Below are 15,736 nucleotides of genomic sequence, written 5' to 3' on the forward strand. Positions count from 1 at the left end.
ATAATATATTATGTGGCTGAGGATGATGAGATGACAGAGAAAGAGAAGAAGAAAGACGTGTTTTTGAGCAGGTCAACACATTCTCAATTCTCTCAAGTAAGTTTAGGGTGTACTTGCAGTCTGTCTAACTTTCATTTGTCTTTAATAAACAACTTTATCATTAAATAAAAGTTTTTATTTGCATATAGTCTGTAATGAAAATAAATGAATCAACTAATTTCAAGAACACCAAGTGTTAATTCCACCATATTGTCTTGCAACAGAATTTGAAAAAAATTCAGTAAATCTTATTGGTACTGTTAGAAAAACATGATCCACTATTTGGCAGTTAAAAATTGCCAGAAAATCAGTTTTGAATTATCGTATATTGTTCATGAACGAATTGATTCAGTTTATTATAATCACAACAACAGAACAAACTAAAAACTGTGTGCAACTTTTATTTTATTGCTTCCTGTTTTGTACAAACTGAGGAACAAACAAACAAATAAGCTAACTGAGAGTTTGCTAAGAATTTCCGTCCGTCACAGAATTCTCTGTACTCTGTATTTTTGCCATTTTTAAAACTATGACTGGTACAACACTATAGAAAACTGAAATCTTAAAAGTGACAGATGTCAGATACAGATGTATCAGGCCAACGTAGCATCCATGATAAACATTGTCATATTTATACTCACAGAGTCTTCTAGCCTCGGGCTCAGTCAGCGGTCCACGGAGGTGAGAGGCACTGTTGCAATCTATGAGTCCCGTTGAGAGAGAGTTGCTGGAATGTTTTTAAGTAAGCATGCGTCACAGTTCTTGTCCTCTCCTTTCCTCAGCTGCTGTTTTGCACTTTGCCCTTTCTGGCTCCTGGCCCTGGGCAGGACAGGTTCAACCCCCTGCCCTTTATCTCTTCTCCTGGATGTATGAGGTCATGCAGCAGTTTGTCCTAAAGTCCAGTCTATTCACAGAGATGGACTGTTATTGCAAAATGTATTTATAGTTAACTATTGATTTTTTATTCTACTTGGCATATAGCTGAAAATTCGTGGCTGTTCTCAGTCTTATAGGTCAATGGTTTTTCTTGCACTGACTTACAGTACCAGCCACACGAACTGCAGCTCAGGATATATCCCTTCAATCAGTTCAGATAAGCAAGGGCCTGTCATGGACCAGCTGGCAATTCTAGGCAGCTGCATCTGTAGCACTTCAAAAGATATATTTGTATGGATTTTTAAACATCCTCTTTGACTCAAAAAGGTGTTTTTTCTTTAAGTCACTTCACTTCTATGTTAAAGCTTCACTGTGCAGATTGATGTATGCGCAAAGTTTGACACAAGTGTTGACTGTTTTCAAATTCATCTGCAAGTTCAAGACATGTACGTATCAGATGATGAGTGACATCTCAATTAGTATGATTTGGAAATTTGACATTTCCAGTGCACACATATAGAGAATAGACTTTTCACTGATGTAGGAGACCCTGTGTGACACCAGGAGTTAAACCTTTGATGGGAATTATATATTCATGGATTCTGTATTTTCAAAGAGGGAGAAGAAGAAGATGTCATTTTAAGAATGTTTCCTTTGGTATCTGAACTTTTTTTGTGGGCTATTTCAACACTGTATGTCCAGAGAGGCTCTTTATGCATATGAATGTATTTGTACGCATGTTTCAAAAGTTTACCCGTGTAACTTCAGGCTGATGAGAAAATAATGTTGGATCTACTTGCTCACAAAGCTGACATATGCAGGAAGACCAGTAATGAAACAGTATGACGGCAAAGGTCATTTACTCTGTGACCAAATACACGTATTTGGTCAACAAAGAAATCTGTGCAATCAGTTTGTTTTTTGTCAAAAGTGTTTAACTTGGACAAGAATTTGGAACAAATTTAAAGTAAATGTAGTTTCTAAATTTATACAATGCTTAAAAAAACATTTCTCTTTAAAGTTGTCAAAATACATCATCGTATCAACAGAAATCTTTAGCACATTTGCACAAAACATTATACAGATTATAAGATTGATTTACAAAATCAAAACCACAGCAGAAAGCAGAACTAAGAAAGATAAACAAATCCACCTCTTTGGTAGTTGACGTCAGGCGGCTGACCGAGAGCACTACCCCCGCTGGGCCCTGGGTTGCTCTACTTATCGATTTGTTTTGGTTGAAAGTCACTGTGGCACTGTTGGCAGATGGTGTTGTTTTCCCTTTCATAGTAATTCAAAGCCTATAATTACTTATATCACAGAAGAACACTGCAGAAAAACGAGAGATTATCCTTGTTATGGAAAAATACTAAAGACTTAAATCAAGAGACAATGTGGCATTATGAAGTCTGGGGTTGTTGCCGTTGATTTGTGTTGTCCTGAGATGATATTGACCCCGATGTTACAGCTACTTTAACTCCCCTGGTTCTCTATCAGCATGTTATCATAGCCGGATTTATTGACAGAAAACTACCATTTAAATGTGTTTTTCTCTGGTTTATAAAAATCTGAACCCTCCCCAACATTGGTAATATATTCAATAGATGCTCCCCTTGACTCAGAATAAACTGAAATACCCTCCCCCACACTATCAATATATTTATGAGAAACATAACAAAGTGGTGACAATTTAGACTCTCTGTAATTAAACACATTTTAATTTCAGAATTTATTTCTTTTTAACATAAAAGTGTCAACATCTGTTTAATGTGCCTTTTTAACATGCTTAAGAGTAAAAATGTCACGTAATTAGAGTAATAGAGTAATAACAAGACAGTGTAATAATGATATTTACACAGGATCATCTTTATTGTAAGGAGTTTCATGAGATAACAGTACCGTTTCTCAGCAGCTACAGAAGAAAGTCCTGCATGCACTAAATCACACGCTATAAACAAACCAACCAACGCATAAATGTACAAACAGACACAGACATTTTGCCTCTGTTTTTTTTTTTAAACCACCCTACCATTCTTGTCATATTTTTATTTCTGCATATTTAGGCTACAGTGTCACATATTATTTACCTTGCCAGAGTATTTTTTCAGATTGGTTACCATTACTGTAAGACAAACAGAACAATAAGACTGAAAATAAATTCTACACTCAATCATCCCAACATTTACAGCTCAATGTACAACCATAGTTCATGTCATTGTTTTCTTTGTGGCTTTCAATGATTAACAGCAGATTGACAAAAGGACCATTCACATTCAATTCATGATTTCTATAGTTTGTGTAAAAACACTCAACATCAATGATAATGTAAACGTTTTTCTCAAGTTCAATGACCATTTTTGACCTTTTGGAGAAAGTTGAAGTCAGCAAAGAGGAAAAGCATAAAGAAAATAATGTGATAAGGTGCTTTATGTATTTCTGATAAGTCTCAATATAATGAGTGGGTCTGTTGGTAGCGCTTTAGATTGCAGCTCAATTTACAATGTAATACATTTAGTATACACAGTGTATCAATAAATACTTACTGAATAATTATATGGGACAAATGTGTGGAAGGAAGTACAGGGGGAAGACAAGATGTTAGGGTAGAACAGGGGTAACAATTTTGTGTATAAGAGGGGAAATTGGGCCACAGTTGTATCATAATGCCATCATTTATTTAGAAAATTATTATATTAACTATCTTTTTAGTGTGGGAGATTAAATTGTTAAAGTACTTATTATTATTAATATAGTGTGCATTATACTGCTTTACTCGTACCTACCCAGTAAGTATTTCATTGATACCCCGTCTGTACACAACGCTTACACTGTCACTTACAGGCTGTAATCTAAAGCTAACAGATACTGATCTGTTTTGTTAAAAAGATCACAGACAGTCGAAGAGTAGGAGACTCTGCTAAAAAGATACAGCTCCTGTTCTCTCCCCAAAATACACACAGAGATATGCACATGCACACACACACATACAGTCCGTCCAGTGCCAGCCTTGACTCTCTCATCCTGACTGGCTGATCAACAGAGAGAGCTTAATGGGCAGCTTGGATTGACTGACTGTCAGTGTGCGTAGTCAGTCAATCTGCTCAGACTGCACCTAAGTAATACCGGATGTATCTGTACTTTGGTCAAAGGTCAAATACCTCATTGGCTGATGAGGCACTATATCTAAAGTGTGTGTCAGAGGGATAAGACAGGGCTGTATCAGCTCTTGATAACCTACAGTAACCCTTGGTTCATGTCTCCATCACAACTATATAGACTATTGTAGAGCAAGATCCTCTTTAGGTGACTCACTACAATCAGGGCTTTGGTTTCAATCTTAGGTCGTTCGTAAAGAGCCGTAAGATTAGTTATCTCCTGAACAAATGTATATTGGAACAGCAGCTGCACACATTTTCATTCAATGACAAAACAATCCAAAGTATTCTGCAGTGTAAGAAACACTGTCAACATGATATATTTATGTATCAAAACAAATGCAAATGCTTCACATTCAACAACTGCTATAAATGAAGAATAAATAGCAAATAAATAACATTTAAAATGGAGTAAATGATAATAATATATATTTCTAGTACTAGTGGTATAAAAATAGTTGCTACACAGTTCTTTTTTTTCACTCTGCCATGCTTTTGGTTGACATGACAATGACTGAATATCTCACAGACGATCCCTCACAGGCAGCTTTTGTAGGGATAATTTACAGTTTAAAAGTCTCTCTACAACAACACAGTCAGGTTTTTTTTTTTTTTTTTTAAACAATCAGGAACCATGTGTTTTAGACTTCCCTTCATGGATCATATGACATTTCTTTTCAGACCAGTGCAGTGTAGCAAAGGTCAGACATGGGGTGACTTAACCACTGAATATTTCAGTGTTTTATTTTAAACAATTCACTAACCAACTTCCTCATTTGCCACTTGGTTCTTCCTGCTCTTTGTAAGATAGTGCTACTGCCAGAACAATCTGAAGCTTTAAGATTTAAGGTGAGGTTTTTACAAAAAGTGTGAACTTGCTAGAGGTGGCTACTGTCTGGTATGTGGATATAGGGGTTATTTGGTTTATTATCCCTCTTAATCTAACAAGAAAAAATATATATCCTCCAAGGGTACCAAAATACAAAACTGTTGTGTCTTGAAAAGTCTTGACAAGTTATATATCGTACTATGTGTATATAAGCTTAATTTACCTTTGTTTAATTTGAGTAAAAAACAGGTCAAATATGAGAAATCATCTTGTGTCTAAATTAATGCTTGGCCATGTTTCAACTGCTGCAATATGTGTATTATAGTTAAGTCTGCGTTGGTCTACCTACATGGCAACAGCAGCCTACATGACATAAAACATTATAGACTATATTGTTGCTATGACTATTGACACTGTTTCTAAAAATTCATATTGCAATTAGCTTAAATGTTGCTTTCAGTTTGAATTGAAACTGGATTGAAGTTTCAAAACTCACTTAAAAGGAGTCTTTTTCTTATTGTGAAGTACTGCAGGTATAGTATTAAAGCCTGATATATAATAGCTTAGTCCTCCATTCCAATGACCGCCATTGTTTTCAAAAACACATCAATGAGTCACACTACTGCAATGGATGCCTTATTTTTTATATAATCATATAATCCACAGCTGAAAATATTCCCCAACACAAATTACTGAGACTTTTTAAAAACAAATAATATATTCAAGGTCTGTTTTTAAAACGTACATCTTCAGTTGGCTTCAGACTGAGAGCCACAGGCAAGGCTGGGCAAGTCGGAAAATACTGAGAGACAGAGGAATGCATTGATGGTTTTGGTCTTTTCATGAGATTTATTTACATTAACAAAAATACTTAATAATGCCAGCTAAGTATTGCCAGCTAAATAATGCCTAATTATTCTGTAAACACGTGTCATTTTTAAGGCTGATTTTCCCATTTACATTGACTGACAGCGCTTCTCCTGCACTGGTGTTTAGACTTAAACATTTCATGATAATGTTGCCTCAGTAGCTCTCTTCCTCTGTCATGTATTTTCCGAGAAAATCTGAAGACCAACATTGCAAATCAACATGCACAGTCAGTATAAGTATAAATATTAGTAAACTGAGCTCGAGGTTCACACCGCTTTCATGTTGCTTAACAGTGTTTTACTTGGAGTTTTCAGATCCATACATAAGTTTAATCGTAATAATAATGATAATGATAAAGACTAACCTCATCTTACTGGTGAATGTACTGGTTTTTATGTCCTCTCATTGAGACAAACACCACACCCTAGTGGTTAACTACAGCACGACACACCTTCACTTCCCCACCTTTCTATTTGTGGTCCCTTTGTATTCATGGGGGAGGGTGTGTAGCAATATGGGTGTAAGCTGCCAGTTCACAAATGTGAAATGCCGTGCTTTCCATGAATCTCACCAATACCCACATACACCCGACATCATTAAACAGGAAGGAGAAGGGATTGAAGAGGATCAAGCAGGGGGAGGAAAAGGGAAACAGGGGAGAGATAGATGTCTGTTTACAACAGGTGAGGATGGGAGAGGAAAGAGAGGCTGGGAGGACAGTGATCAGCTGCATGCAGATTTATAGAGGAGGGCTCAGAGAAAAACGTCTGCCTGGTGAGAGAGAGAGAGAGAGAGAAAGAGAGAAAAATACAGAGAAACAGAAAGTAAGAGAGACATTCAGATACATTCGAGAGAAACAGGGAGAGCGAACGATGGCATAAAAGAAGAGAGAGCAGCCAGTGAGTCAAGCGTACATTGCCAGAAGGAACACATCTCGAGTCATTTCATTTCTGGTGTCTTCACTGAGAGCTACTTGTGTTTGGGAACTGCATGGAACACTCTGGGGCCAAATTTAGACTTCATAGGATGTAAAATTCACCAGCACTGTTGCAAAACTTATATATTTACTCTGCAGAAAACTTCATGGCAGCTTATATAGCTAGAAGAGTTAGAATAACTTTTAGATTTCATCATATAACACAGACAAGTCCTCAGTCTGCAGGTTGAGTGCTATATAGAGTGCAAGCACATTACACATTTCTAGTTTTTCCTAAAGTAGAAAATTAAATTACAGCACTAGTTCTGCAAAAGAGGTCAATTCACTCCCTGTGTGCCTGTGACAAGGGGTGCTGGATATTATTAAGTTGAATACATGAAAAGAGTAATAAATGAATCCCATGACAGCAAAAGCAGTGGGATGTAGTAAAAACCCAGAGCCAGTGATAATTTAATCCACCTTTCTCATACGGGTCTTTCCCAGAGTAAAGACATTGAAAAAACGTTTCTCTTGGAAAAAGCTATGTTTTTAGAATTTGAAATCTTTAGCTCTTGGCTGGGATTTATGAAATAAAAAAACGACTGATCTGAGACATATGCTCTTTGTTGGCTATTTTTGTGCAAAGTGTCTCACAGTGGAGCCACTGAGTGTAGGTATTTTTAGTTTGGGAGGCCCCAGAAAAAAATAAAAAATAAGTCTCTTCACCCTGGCAGCTGGCAAGGTTTCTACTGTAAACTCCACACAGCACCCAGGAGCTCAGACCCAATAGCCTCTAAAGTCAAAGTGATGGTTCACAAGATAACTTCTGCTCCCAAACCAATATATACATTTTTATAGTAATTTAGTACATCATATATATTTTAATTGCTGGAAAAAGTTCCTATTCTGAAAGCAAAAGTATAAATAGGAAGAGAACATGTGCAATTTGAAACATGAGATAATTTCCTTGCCTGTTAATATTAACATTTTTCAATAATCAAAACATATCTCATACCTGCGACGCACGCACTAGCATGCAAGAGCCACAATCATGTGCAAGACAACGTTGTCACATTCAGGATCTTTGTGCAAGTAGTGCTTACACATTGCTTTTATAAAATAAGCCTGTGGTTCTCAGGATTAAACTTCATATAAATGTATATTATGTAACACAGAAATCTGTATGTAATCACAGATGTTTAATGTTACTGTTGAGGCGAAGACAATTAATGTGTACATATGCAGTATTGAATCATTTTTAAAAACATACTGTGCAGCTATTACCGAAAAATGAAGTGAAATCACAGTGTTTAATTGGACTATACAAAAGTGATCAGGTTGTCATAACATTTGGTTATTTATAAATGTAAGTCTATACATGCAGTGCATATAGAACAACAGCTAAACACTAGCAACTGATGGAGAAAAGCTGCTTCAAGGGTGGATTTTTTTTTAGATGCTATGTCAAACCTATTATGGATAGATTCAGTGGAGTATGGCTTTGGTTGCTTGGTTACTTGTGATATTTGTACATTTGATGCCTATTTTTTGACCTGTGGTTCATGAACCTATGTTCTGCAGCAAATTAATATAAGAGTTGTGCCATTTTTCTCTGCTGTCTTACCTGCTCAGGACTATTAGCTGGCTGAAGCCTCTGGTTGCAGGCTGTAGAGTTTGGCTGGGTCCTGATTGTCACAGACGTCAGTTCTGGACACAGAATTCACATTCAGACACATGCTAACCAACACACCAGAATCACAGGCGGCCGCAGCACCGTCACCAGATTGATCATCAGCAGCATCCACAGAAGCAGCAGCAGCAGGTGCAGCAGCAGCAGCAGTGGCAGTGACAGCAACAAGGGGGCAGCGATGGAGCAGAGAGATACAGCAGTGAGGGAAGCAAATCAGTGGTGTTACAGTAATTGGTCTGTAAACCAAAAGGGTTAAGTGCATGCAAGATAAATGTGGCAGTGCCATACTTCAACATGCTCTTTGCTCATAACTGACTACTATTAAACATACAGGTATGAAGCTAATTACTTCAAGCTCTGTCATTCATTCTGACAACTGATTATCTCCTATCAAAAGTAAATTGCAGGACCTTCAGTCGAAGCCAAACTGTTGCCTGTCATAGACGGCCCAAAATAAACCCTAATATTAATTAATCCGTTTCTACAAAATTGACATTGATTACATGGAAGTCTGCACTAAAACAACAAATAGCAGCAGATGTTTTACAGTAATCAAAGCTGGTGCCCCAGTCTTACCTGTTGTCATTGATATCTGTGGTGTTTCCTGCAGACAGAAAGAGGTGCATAAGGAAGCAGGCAGGTGCACAGTGAGAGGGTTGGTGGTGTGTAAATTAGGGGAGAAGTGGGTTTGTCACAGGCACATATGGGTTTTACTAAAACAGCCCAAAGCCATTGGAGATAGATGACTTTGGAACAAGCAACTACATACTGTGGTGTTTCTCAGACAACAAGTCCTTATTACATAAATGACTGAACAGAGTGTTTGCCAGTGCATTTTAAACAACCCATATGTGCATTTTACTCATGTGGTGACCCGATCAGCTAGGGAAAGAACAAGCAGCTGCAGATCAAGACCATGGTCATTAAATCATGCTTAAAGCATGGTTAGGTTTATCCAAGTAAAATAAATGTGTTAGGGTTAGAAAAAGATGTGGTGGTTATGGTTCAAATAAACCAACAACAGCCCAATTAACTGCACTCATTTTCCAGGGATTTCAATTGTGAGTGCTATGTTCAACGTCCTCCTACTCCTTGCAGCTACTGTAATAATACAATCCTTAGATAGGCCTGTGCTTCCCATTAACTATCCCGACAGAAATTAATCTAAAAAAATATTCACTTGACTTTTTATGTGACACATATTGACACAGAGGCAAATTAAAAAAAAGTTAAATTTCTTTCTCACTCTTCAGCAACTGAAAAGTCTCTGTGTGTTTATACATTGTTATTCATGGAGGAGAGTTTACTTCAGTTTGTGTGCTCTTTGCTTCAACTTGATGAGTTGGCTGTTATCAAGGGGCCTCATGCTTGACTGGATTAAAATGGCGTTCAGTTTAATCTCTTAAAAAAAAGTTGTGACATTAAAAGAAAAATCTTATCCTAACAGGAACTGTCATGGCTACACCTCAACGGGCTAAAACTAAAAAAGAAGAAAAACATTTGGGGTGCAGGCCTTGCAGATTTCTTTAGCATTGCATTTTACACTTTCCCATAAGCTCTTATTGAAATTCGTGACACTGAGTAGAATTATATCCCAGAGAGAAAATAACTAGTGATACACCAGAAGGAAATGTTCCCTTCTGAAAGAGTGACTTCAGAACAAATTACAGTGTACAATGTTCCAAATCAAACAAAATATTGAAAACAGAATCAAACTAAATGTAAGAAATCTAGAGAAGACTAACTAAAACTAATTCTATTCTTAACAGTACAATTATTCACAAATCTCATCTGAACTGCTGCCAGTATTGAGTGTGACTATTTTTCATGCCAAAAAGAGACAAATATCAGTGTTTTCCCTGAATGTTCTTGTTGGCAGAAGGAGGAAAACCCTCTCAAACAGCATCATGGAAATCAAAAACTAAAACCAACTTGATTATATTCTTTGAGGATCCACGGGACAACATCACTGATATCTGTCATCTAAAAAAAGGCATTTATTGTCGCAGCAGATTGATATATTGGATCTAACCCTGTTTCTGACTTTTATTGATATTCCTGGAGAATCAAAGAGGTGTGGTGTCATTATACAACTCTACAACTGTCATCACTGGGTCACAGGCTGAGGTGGACACTCTGGCTGTCTGGCTGGCTATCTGTCTGGCTGAGTAATGACACTGCAAGCCTAATCTATCTCCTCCAGAGTCTGTCGCCGATGGGAGCAGACACACAAACATAAAGACACACAAAAGCCTTAAGTAGAAGCAGCAGTATCCTATAATAACTACTTTCCATTGGGGATTTTTAAAAGATGACAGACTGTATCCCATTAATATATATGGACACTTTATCCAAAGACTGTTGACCTATGCTGAAAGCCTACTCCTCACTCGCCAATGTCTCAGTATTACAATCAAGACTGCTGACTCGAGCCAATTACAAGAAGATGAAAGCAGTGAGAAAGGAAAAAACAGAAAGAAAACAGTGGGCAGAATTGTTATCATAGCAGCGGGGCAATCATTGTAAACTGGTTTAACAGCCACCACTCTGTAAGAGTACATAAAACAACATCCAAACATAATAGTTGGAATGATGGACCCATAATGGAAACCACTAAAAATCATTCATAATAAGAAGTGAAATTTACCCCCGCTGGTCTCGATCATAATATTCCTCATTATTTTAACAGGCATCATCTGAACTGGGCTCACCATTTTCCGAATCAAGCATCTCTGCGGTGCTCTTGTCTGCTTGGCTCAGGGGTTCAGCTGGAAGGCTGCAAATGCGACAAAGAGATGTTTATGTAAATATAACATATGAGTTTCCAAATCATGATCTTTATTGAAAAGGCTTTGAGTTAATTAAAATAAAATAGTAATAAAACAAATTAAAATATAAATTTACCCAAGTGCTCACTCAGCCACAAAGTAATAAATCAAAGTCAAAACAGATTAAAAGGAACTGTTATTGTTATACGCATACATGTGGGAAATCTACAGACACAATAACTGTAAAATGCTTGACTGTTTAAGCTCTTTAAAAGTAGCTTACTATAATTCAGACCACAGATTATTAACAGATACAGTTAAAGACCTACTTTGCTTGAAAATGCACTCGCTAGCTGTTTTTTGTGCATTTAACTATATTTCCCATTCTTCATCAGTGGATTGTTGTCATGACAAATAAATCTCTAGAGAAAGTTCAGTCAGGAAGACTGTCTGTAGTTTATTTCTCATACCATCTTGCCATTCCCTCCTCTCACGCTCACTCACTCATAATTTCCTGGCGTCATTGTCTGGGGCTGTAAACTGTGATATAATCTGTTCTCATGAGCTGGTCACATTTATCCAATAGCACAGACACACCTACATTGTTATCTTAATATCTTGTTGCTGTCTTTTTAAATATGATTCTCTCCCCGCCTTCAGTATGTTCATGCTGCCCCCTCCACCTCCCTATCACTGCCCAGTCTTCACAGATTGATCATTTTCATCAGCTTCCTCATTTCATCAGTCGATCAGTCTCAGCAGAGTCATCAGCACCAGGGGGACTGGGGGATTTCTGCTCAGGTGCGGACACCCCTTGATTACAAAATCTCCCTGTAGACTCCAAGCACCAAAGACTTTCTGTCAAGGATTAATTATCATACATAATCTGTTTTAATAAACAATTATCATTACTTAATTCACTTGTCTCTCCTGATAGAACTGTAGTGCGGTTGACAGCACTGAAAAGAGCTAGTAAGTGGACCTTGAGTCAAGATTATATGTCAAACCTGCAGTAGATTTCTCCATAATGTTAAATTCTACTACGGGGTTTTCTCACATGTTGTCCTGAGCGTCGCTGTTGTGTGAATCGTTGGTTTGGGAGTCGTGGTGTTTGGTGGGGCTGTTCTGGTTGGAGTTGGCTTCGGGTAACCAGGGCTCACTCTCTGGAGTTACAGGAGCAGAAGGAGCAGCAGGAGCAGCAGAAGCAGCTGGAGCAGCTGGAGCAGCTGCTTCTTGGTTGTTGCTGTTGTGGAAACCAGCTTTGCAGAAGGCAACGGGGTGATCGCTGTAGCCTCGGATGAAGAAGGGGTTGGTTGGGGAGCAGGCTGGGTAGTGGCCAGGACGCACAGGCTTGGCTGTCAGTGAGAAAACACAATTGATGTATAAATTGATCCATTCATCCAGAAAAGACAAAAACATATTTATTTTGCCCTCAAGGGATAGTGTTACACTGGTGTCTGTAGCACAAAATAATAAATTTTTAATGTGACTGGAATACCTAGAATATATTAAAGTTTTTTCTGTTACAGCATACGTGCTCTGTAAAGTGCTTGTCCTGTGTTCTCCTTTGAGAACAATCATCAATTTTTATGTTGTATATTTTGGCTTCATAAAGGTTATTTTGTATAAATTTGATGGAATACCAGGGACGGTCCCTGTATGCGTCTATGTAGATAGAGACCTTGTTTCAATACAACCAATTGAATTTTATATAAAGCCGTAATGTCAGCGTTCTATCACCGGCAGAGCAGACGGTCACACTGAGCCAGACAGCAGCTACACAACACAAGAGCCACAGACTTTGCACAACAACCCCCATTAACTTTCCTATTAAAGTCTCCCCCTTATCTAACTGACAAACATGAACACGCGTCTTCTCCTGCACCTTGCCATGTCAAATGAGCAACCTAAACAAACATTCACAGGGGGAAGGTGCGCTGCTGACATCAGTTTGCTGCTCAGCTACAGCACATTAAACAGCATGTAAAACGTACCTGAGGTGCTAGTGTGGACCTTCATTCTTCAATACCACTAACAACACGACATCTCTCCATGACACGTAAGCTGCAGCTCAAGTTTGTTTACTTTGTCTCTTTTTCACTATGATGTAACACTGAGACACCTCTCCAACTGGTTGAGATGAAAAGGAGCATTTTTGATATTTCGCCAGATCTTTTTTGTTCCTTGATGATAAAAAACTTGTAACAATATAAAAAAACTGAGTTACAAAAAAAACATGTTTACATTCTTGTGACATATCTCAGTAGCTTTGGTATGATCATCAAATGAAAACCATTATTCTGGAAACACTTTCAAATCAATAACTCATTTTCTCACAGCAGCATATGCATCTCATTTCTTTCACACAGAACTCAAAGCGCAGTTACCTTAATTTGCCACAGCTATGAAGTGAGTCTTTGTGATAAAAATGGATTATACTGCTTTTTAATAAATTATATTTCTCTCAGAAAGAGCATGTAAATCCCTGCATGAAAAATATCCCAGCCTAACATCTTAACTATTCAAGTATAATTAAAGTTGAATAAATTCTTAGCATTTTGGTCTGACCATAAATAATGTCATCATTTATGGCAACTATCATGATTTTAGTTTCTAACAATTCTCGAACATGTGTTCCACAGTGGGGAACCTGAGTCTCTGCTACTTCCAGTTCCTGAATATGGAACAAGATTGGTGTCGAAAACCTGTCTTGGAGCTCGCTCATGCATGAGGAGGAGTTGTATGAATGTTCTGGTAAGGGGAAAGAAGGAGATGACAGATGATGGAGCATGAGGGAAGCAAATCCAACCATGGATGTCGCCTGTGAGGAAATCACACAGCAGGGACATGAAATGGATGGTTGCACCGTGCCGAAAGATTTTTCTCGCATTGGAAGGGCAAATGTCAGATAAGAAACAGGAATGGTGTAGACAAGAGTGTTTACACTGGCAATCTAAGCGGTGGAGAGGATTCACATTTTACGTTGTATGCTTTGTAGAATAGCTCCTATAATAATTTACATGAATCTTACCAGTATAGTGAGACATTTGTCTTTATTCTACTTCTTTCCCTTTACTGTTGCTCCTGCTATAATGTAATGTATAATCCTTTAATATTGCTGCTGCTTTGTTGAAACTAGAGGTGTATGGCATGAGTTTTGATGGGTCATCATTCACTTGGCTGCAGTGGAAATTAGACAGAACAGTAAAATTCGGTAGGAACAGAATTTGAGTGGATTTTTCAAGGGAAACTGAAACGCACTGGATGATGGATTTACTTAACTTTGACTTTGGATTTTTGCAGGTGTTACGCTGCACAGAATAAATCACTCTGGTGATTGCACTTATTGTTTATTACTCAAAAAACATACTTAAGGAATTCAGAAAAACTTCAAAATGACTCTATATAAAATTAATATAAGTGTTTTTATAGACATGAAAATAGTTGTGTGTGTGATTTTACTGTGGTCTGAAATGCCAGAATTACAAGAAAGCAATTAATGTCCTAAACAGTAATGTAATAAAACCACTGGAATATTGCATGTTAATACCCACAGATCAGAAATTGAATGTATGGATAAAAACATACCATCCAATTACACAGCTTTTGCTAAAATGACACATGCAACCATATAAAGTTGTGTGTAGATCACTGCTGATGGCTGTTTATTATTTTGATATAGCTGAATCTGAGAGCGAGGTGCATGTGTTACCTATCTGTGCAGCATGTGGCCGGCGAAACGGATTGCGAGTCCTCATCACATCTTTGATGCGCTCCACTTCCTGCTGGTAGCGGTGGCGGTCCTTCATGGCTCCTTCCTTCGCCTCCTTCAGCGCACCCTCCAGCGCCTTAACTCGCTCAGCTGTAGACCGAAGACGTTTCTCCAGTTTTGGAAGCTCACAGCGAAGATCTGCATTGTCACGCACCAGCTGTCACACACAGAAGAAAACATATAGTATACCTAGGGTTTGACTGAACATGTCAATGACCATACAACACATTGTGTCATATAAACAGGGATTTATTTTTCTTTTTTCCTTCTTTTCTGTCAAGGATAACAATTTTCTGAATACAATTCATGAAGAACTTGTGTCCCTTTCACATTGTTATATGTACCATTATGAGACCTGGAAATGATGTTTCACCATTTTCTCTTTTATTTTGTTTTGAAGAAGAACAAGAATGTAAATGTGATTTTATTTTTTTCTAATTTGTTTGACGACTTGCAGAAGCATCCTCCTGTTTTGGAGTGAGGTATCTGCCAAGAACAGTACAACAATGAGTATAGTATACAACAATGGCAGTAGCAAAGTGACCACATAACCTCCTTGGTTTGAACTGGAACATTTCTGTCAGTTAGAACCAAATAGGTGCAGCGAGGTGGAACAGAGTAGTGCCAAGTGTGATCTGATGGGAAAATGTCTGAAGGGAAAGACAGGTTACTGCCTTTTATGTTGAGGAAACTTCCTTGACAAGTTCAGAGTGAGGGCTAACTCACCTGAACAACTATTAATAACTACTTATAGCAGTTTATATAACTAGCACTAGGCCATTTCACAGAACTAATGTGGGGGGGGGGGCACATGCAGCGAA

The 15,736-nt window shown here is 37.9% G+C and overlaps 1 protein-coding gene across 1 annotated transcript in view; it reads right to left on the reverse strand.

The window, feature by feature from the left end:
• Positions 1–2,706: 2,706 nt before the first annotated feature.
• kif5ab (kinesin family member 5A, b) overlaps positions 2,707–15,736 on the reverse strand; it is a 66,591-nt gene continuing 53,561 nt past the window's right edge. Inside the window, exons 24-29 of the mRNA XM_035662889.1 lie at positions 14,856–15,072; positions 12,201–12,498; positions 11,087–11,151; positions 8,952–8,979; positions 8,310–8,370; positions 2,707–6,536 (exon numbers count right to left, since the gene is read on the reverse strand). Coding sequence (XP_035518782.1) covers positions 6,444–6,536; positions 8,310–8,370; positions 8,952–8,979; positions 11,087–11,151; positions 12,201–12,498; positions 14,856–15,072 — 762 coding nt within the window. The 3' untranslated portion in view covers positions 2,707–6,443. The remainder of the gene's footprint in view (positions 6,537–8,309; positions 8,371–8,951; positions 8,980–11,086; positions 11,152–12,200; positions 12,499–14,855; positions 15,073–15,736) is intronic.

Source organism: Morone saxatilis, unplaced genomic scaffold (genome assembly GCF_004916995.1).
Source record: "Morone saxatilis isolate NCDOM2014 unplaced genomic scaffold, NCSU_SB_2.0 Contig18, whole genome shotgun sequence".
Taxonomy (NCBI): domain Eukaryota; kingdom Metazoa; phylum Chordata; class Actinopteri; family Moronidae; genus Morone; species Morone saxatilis.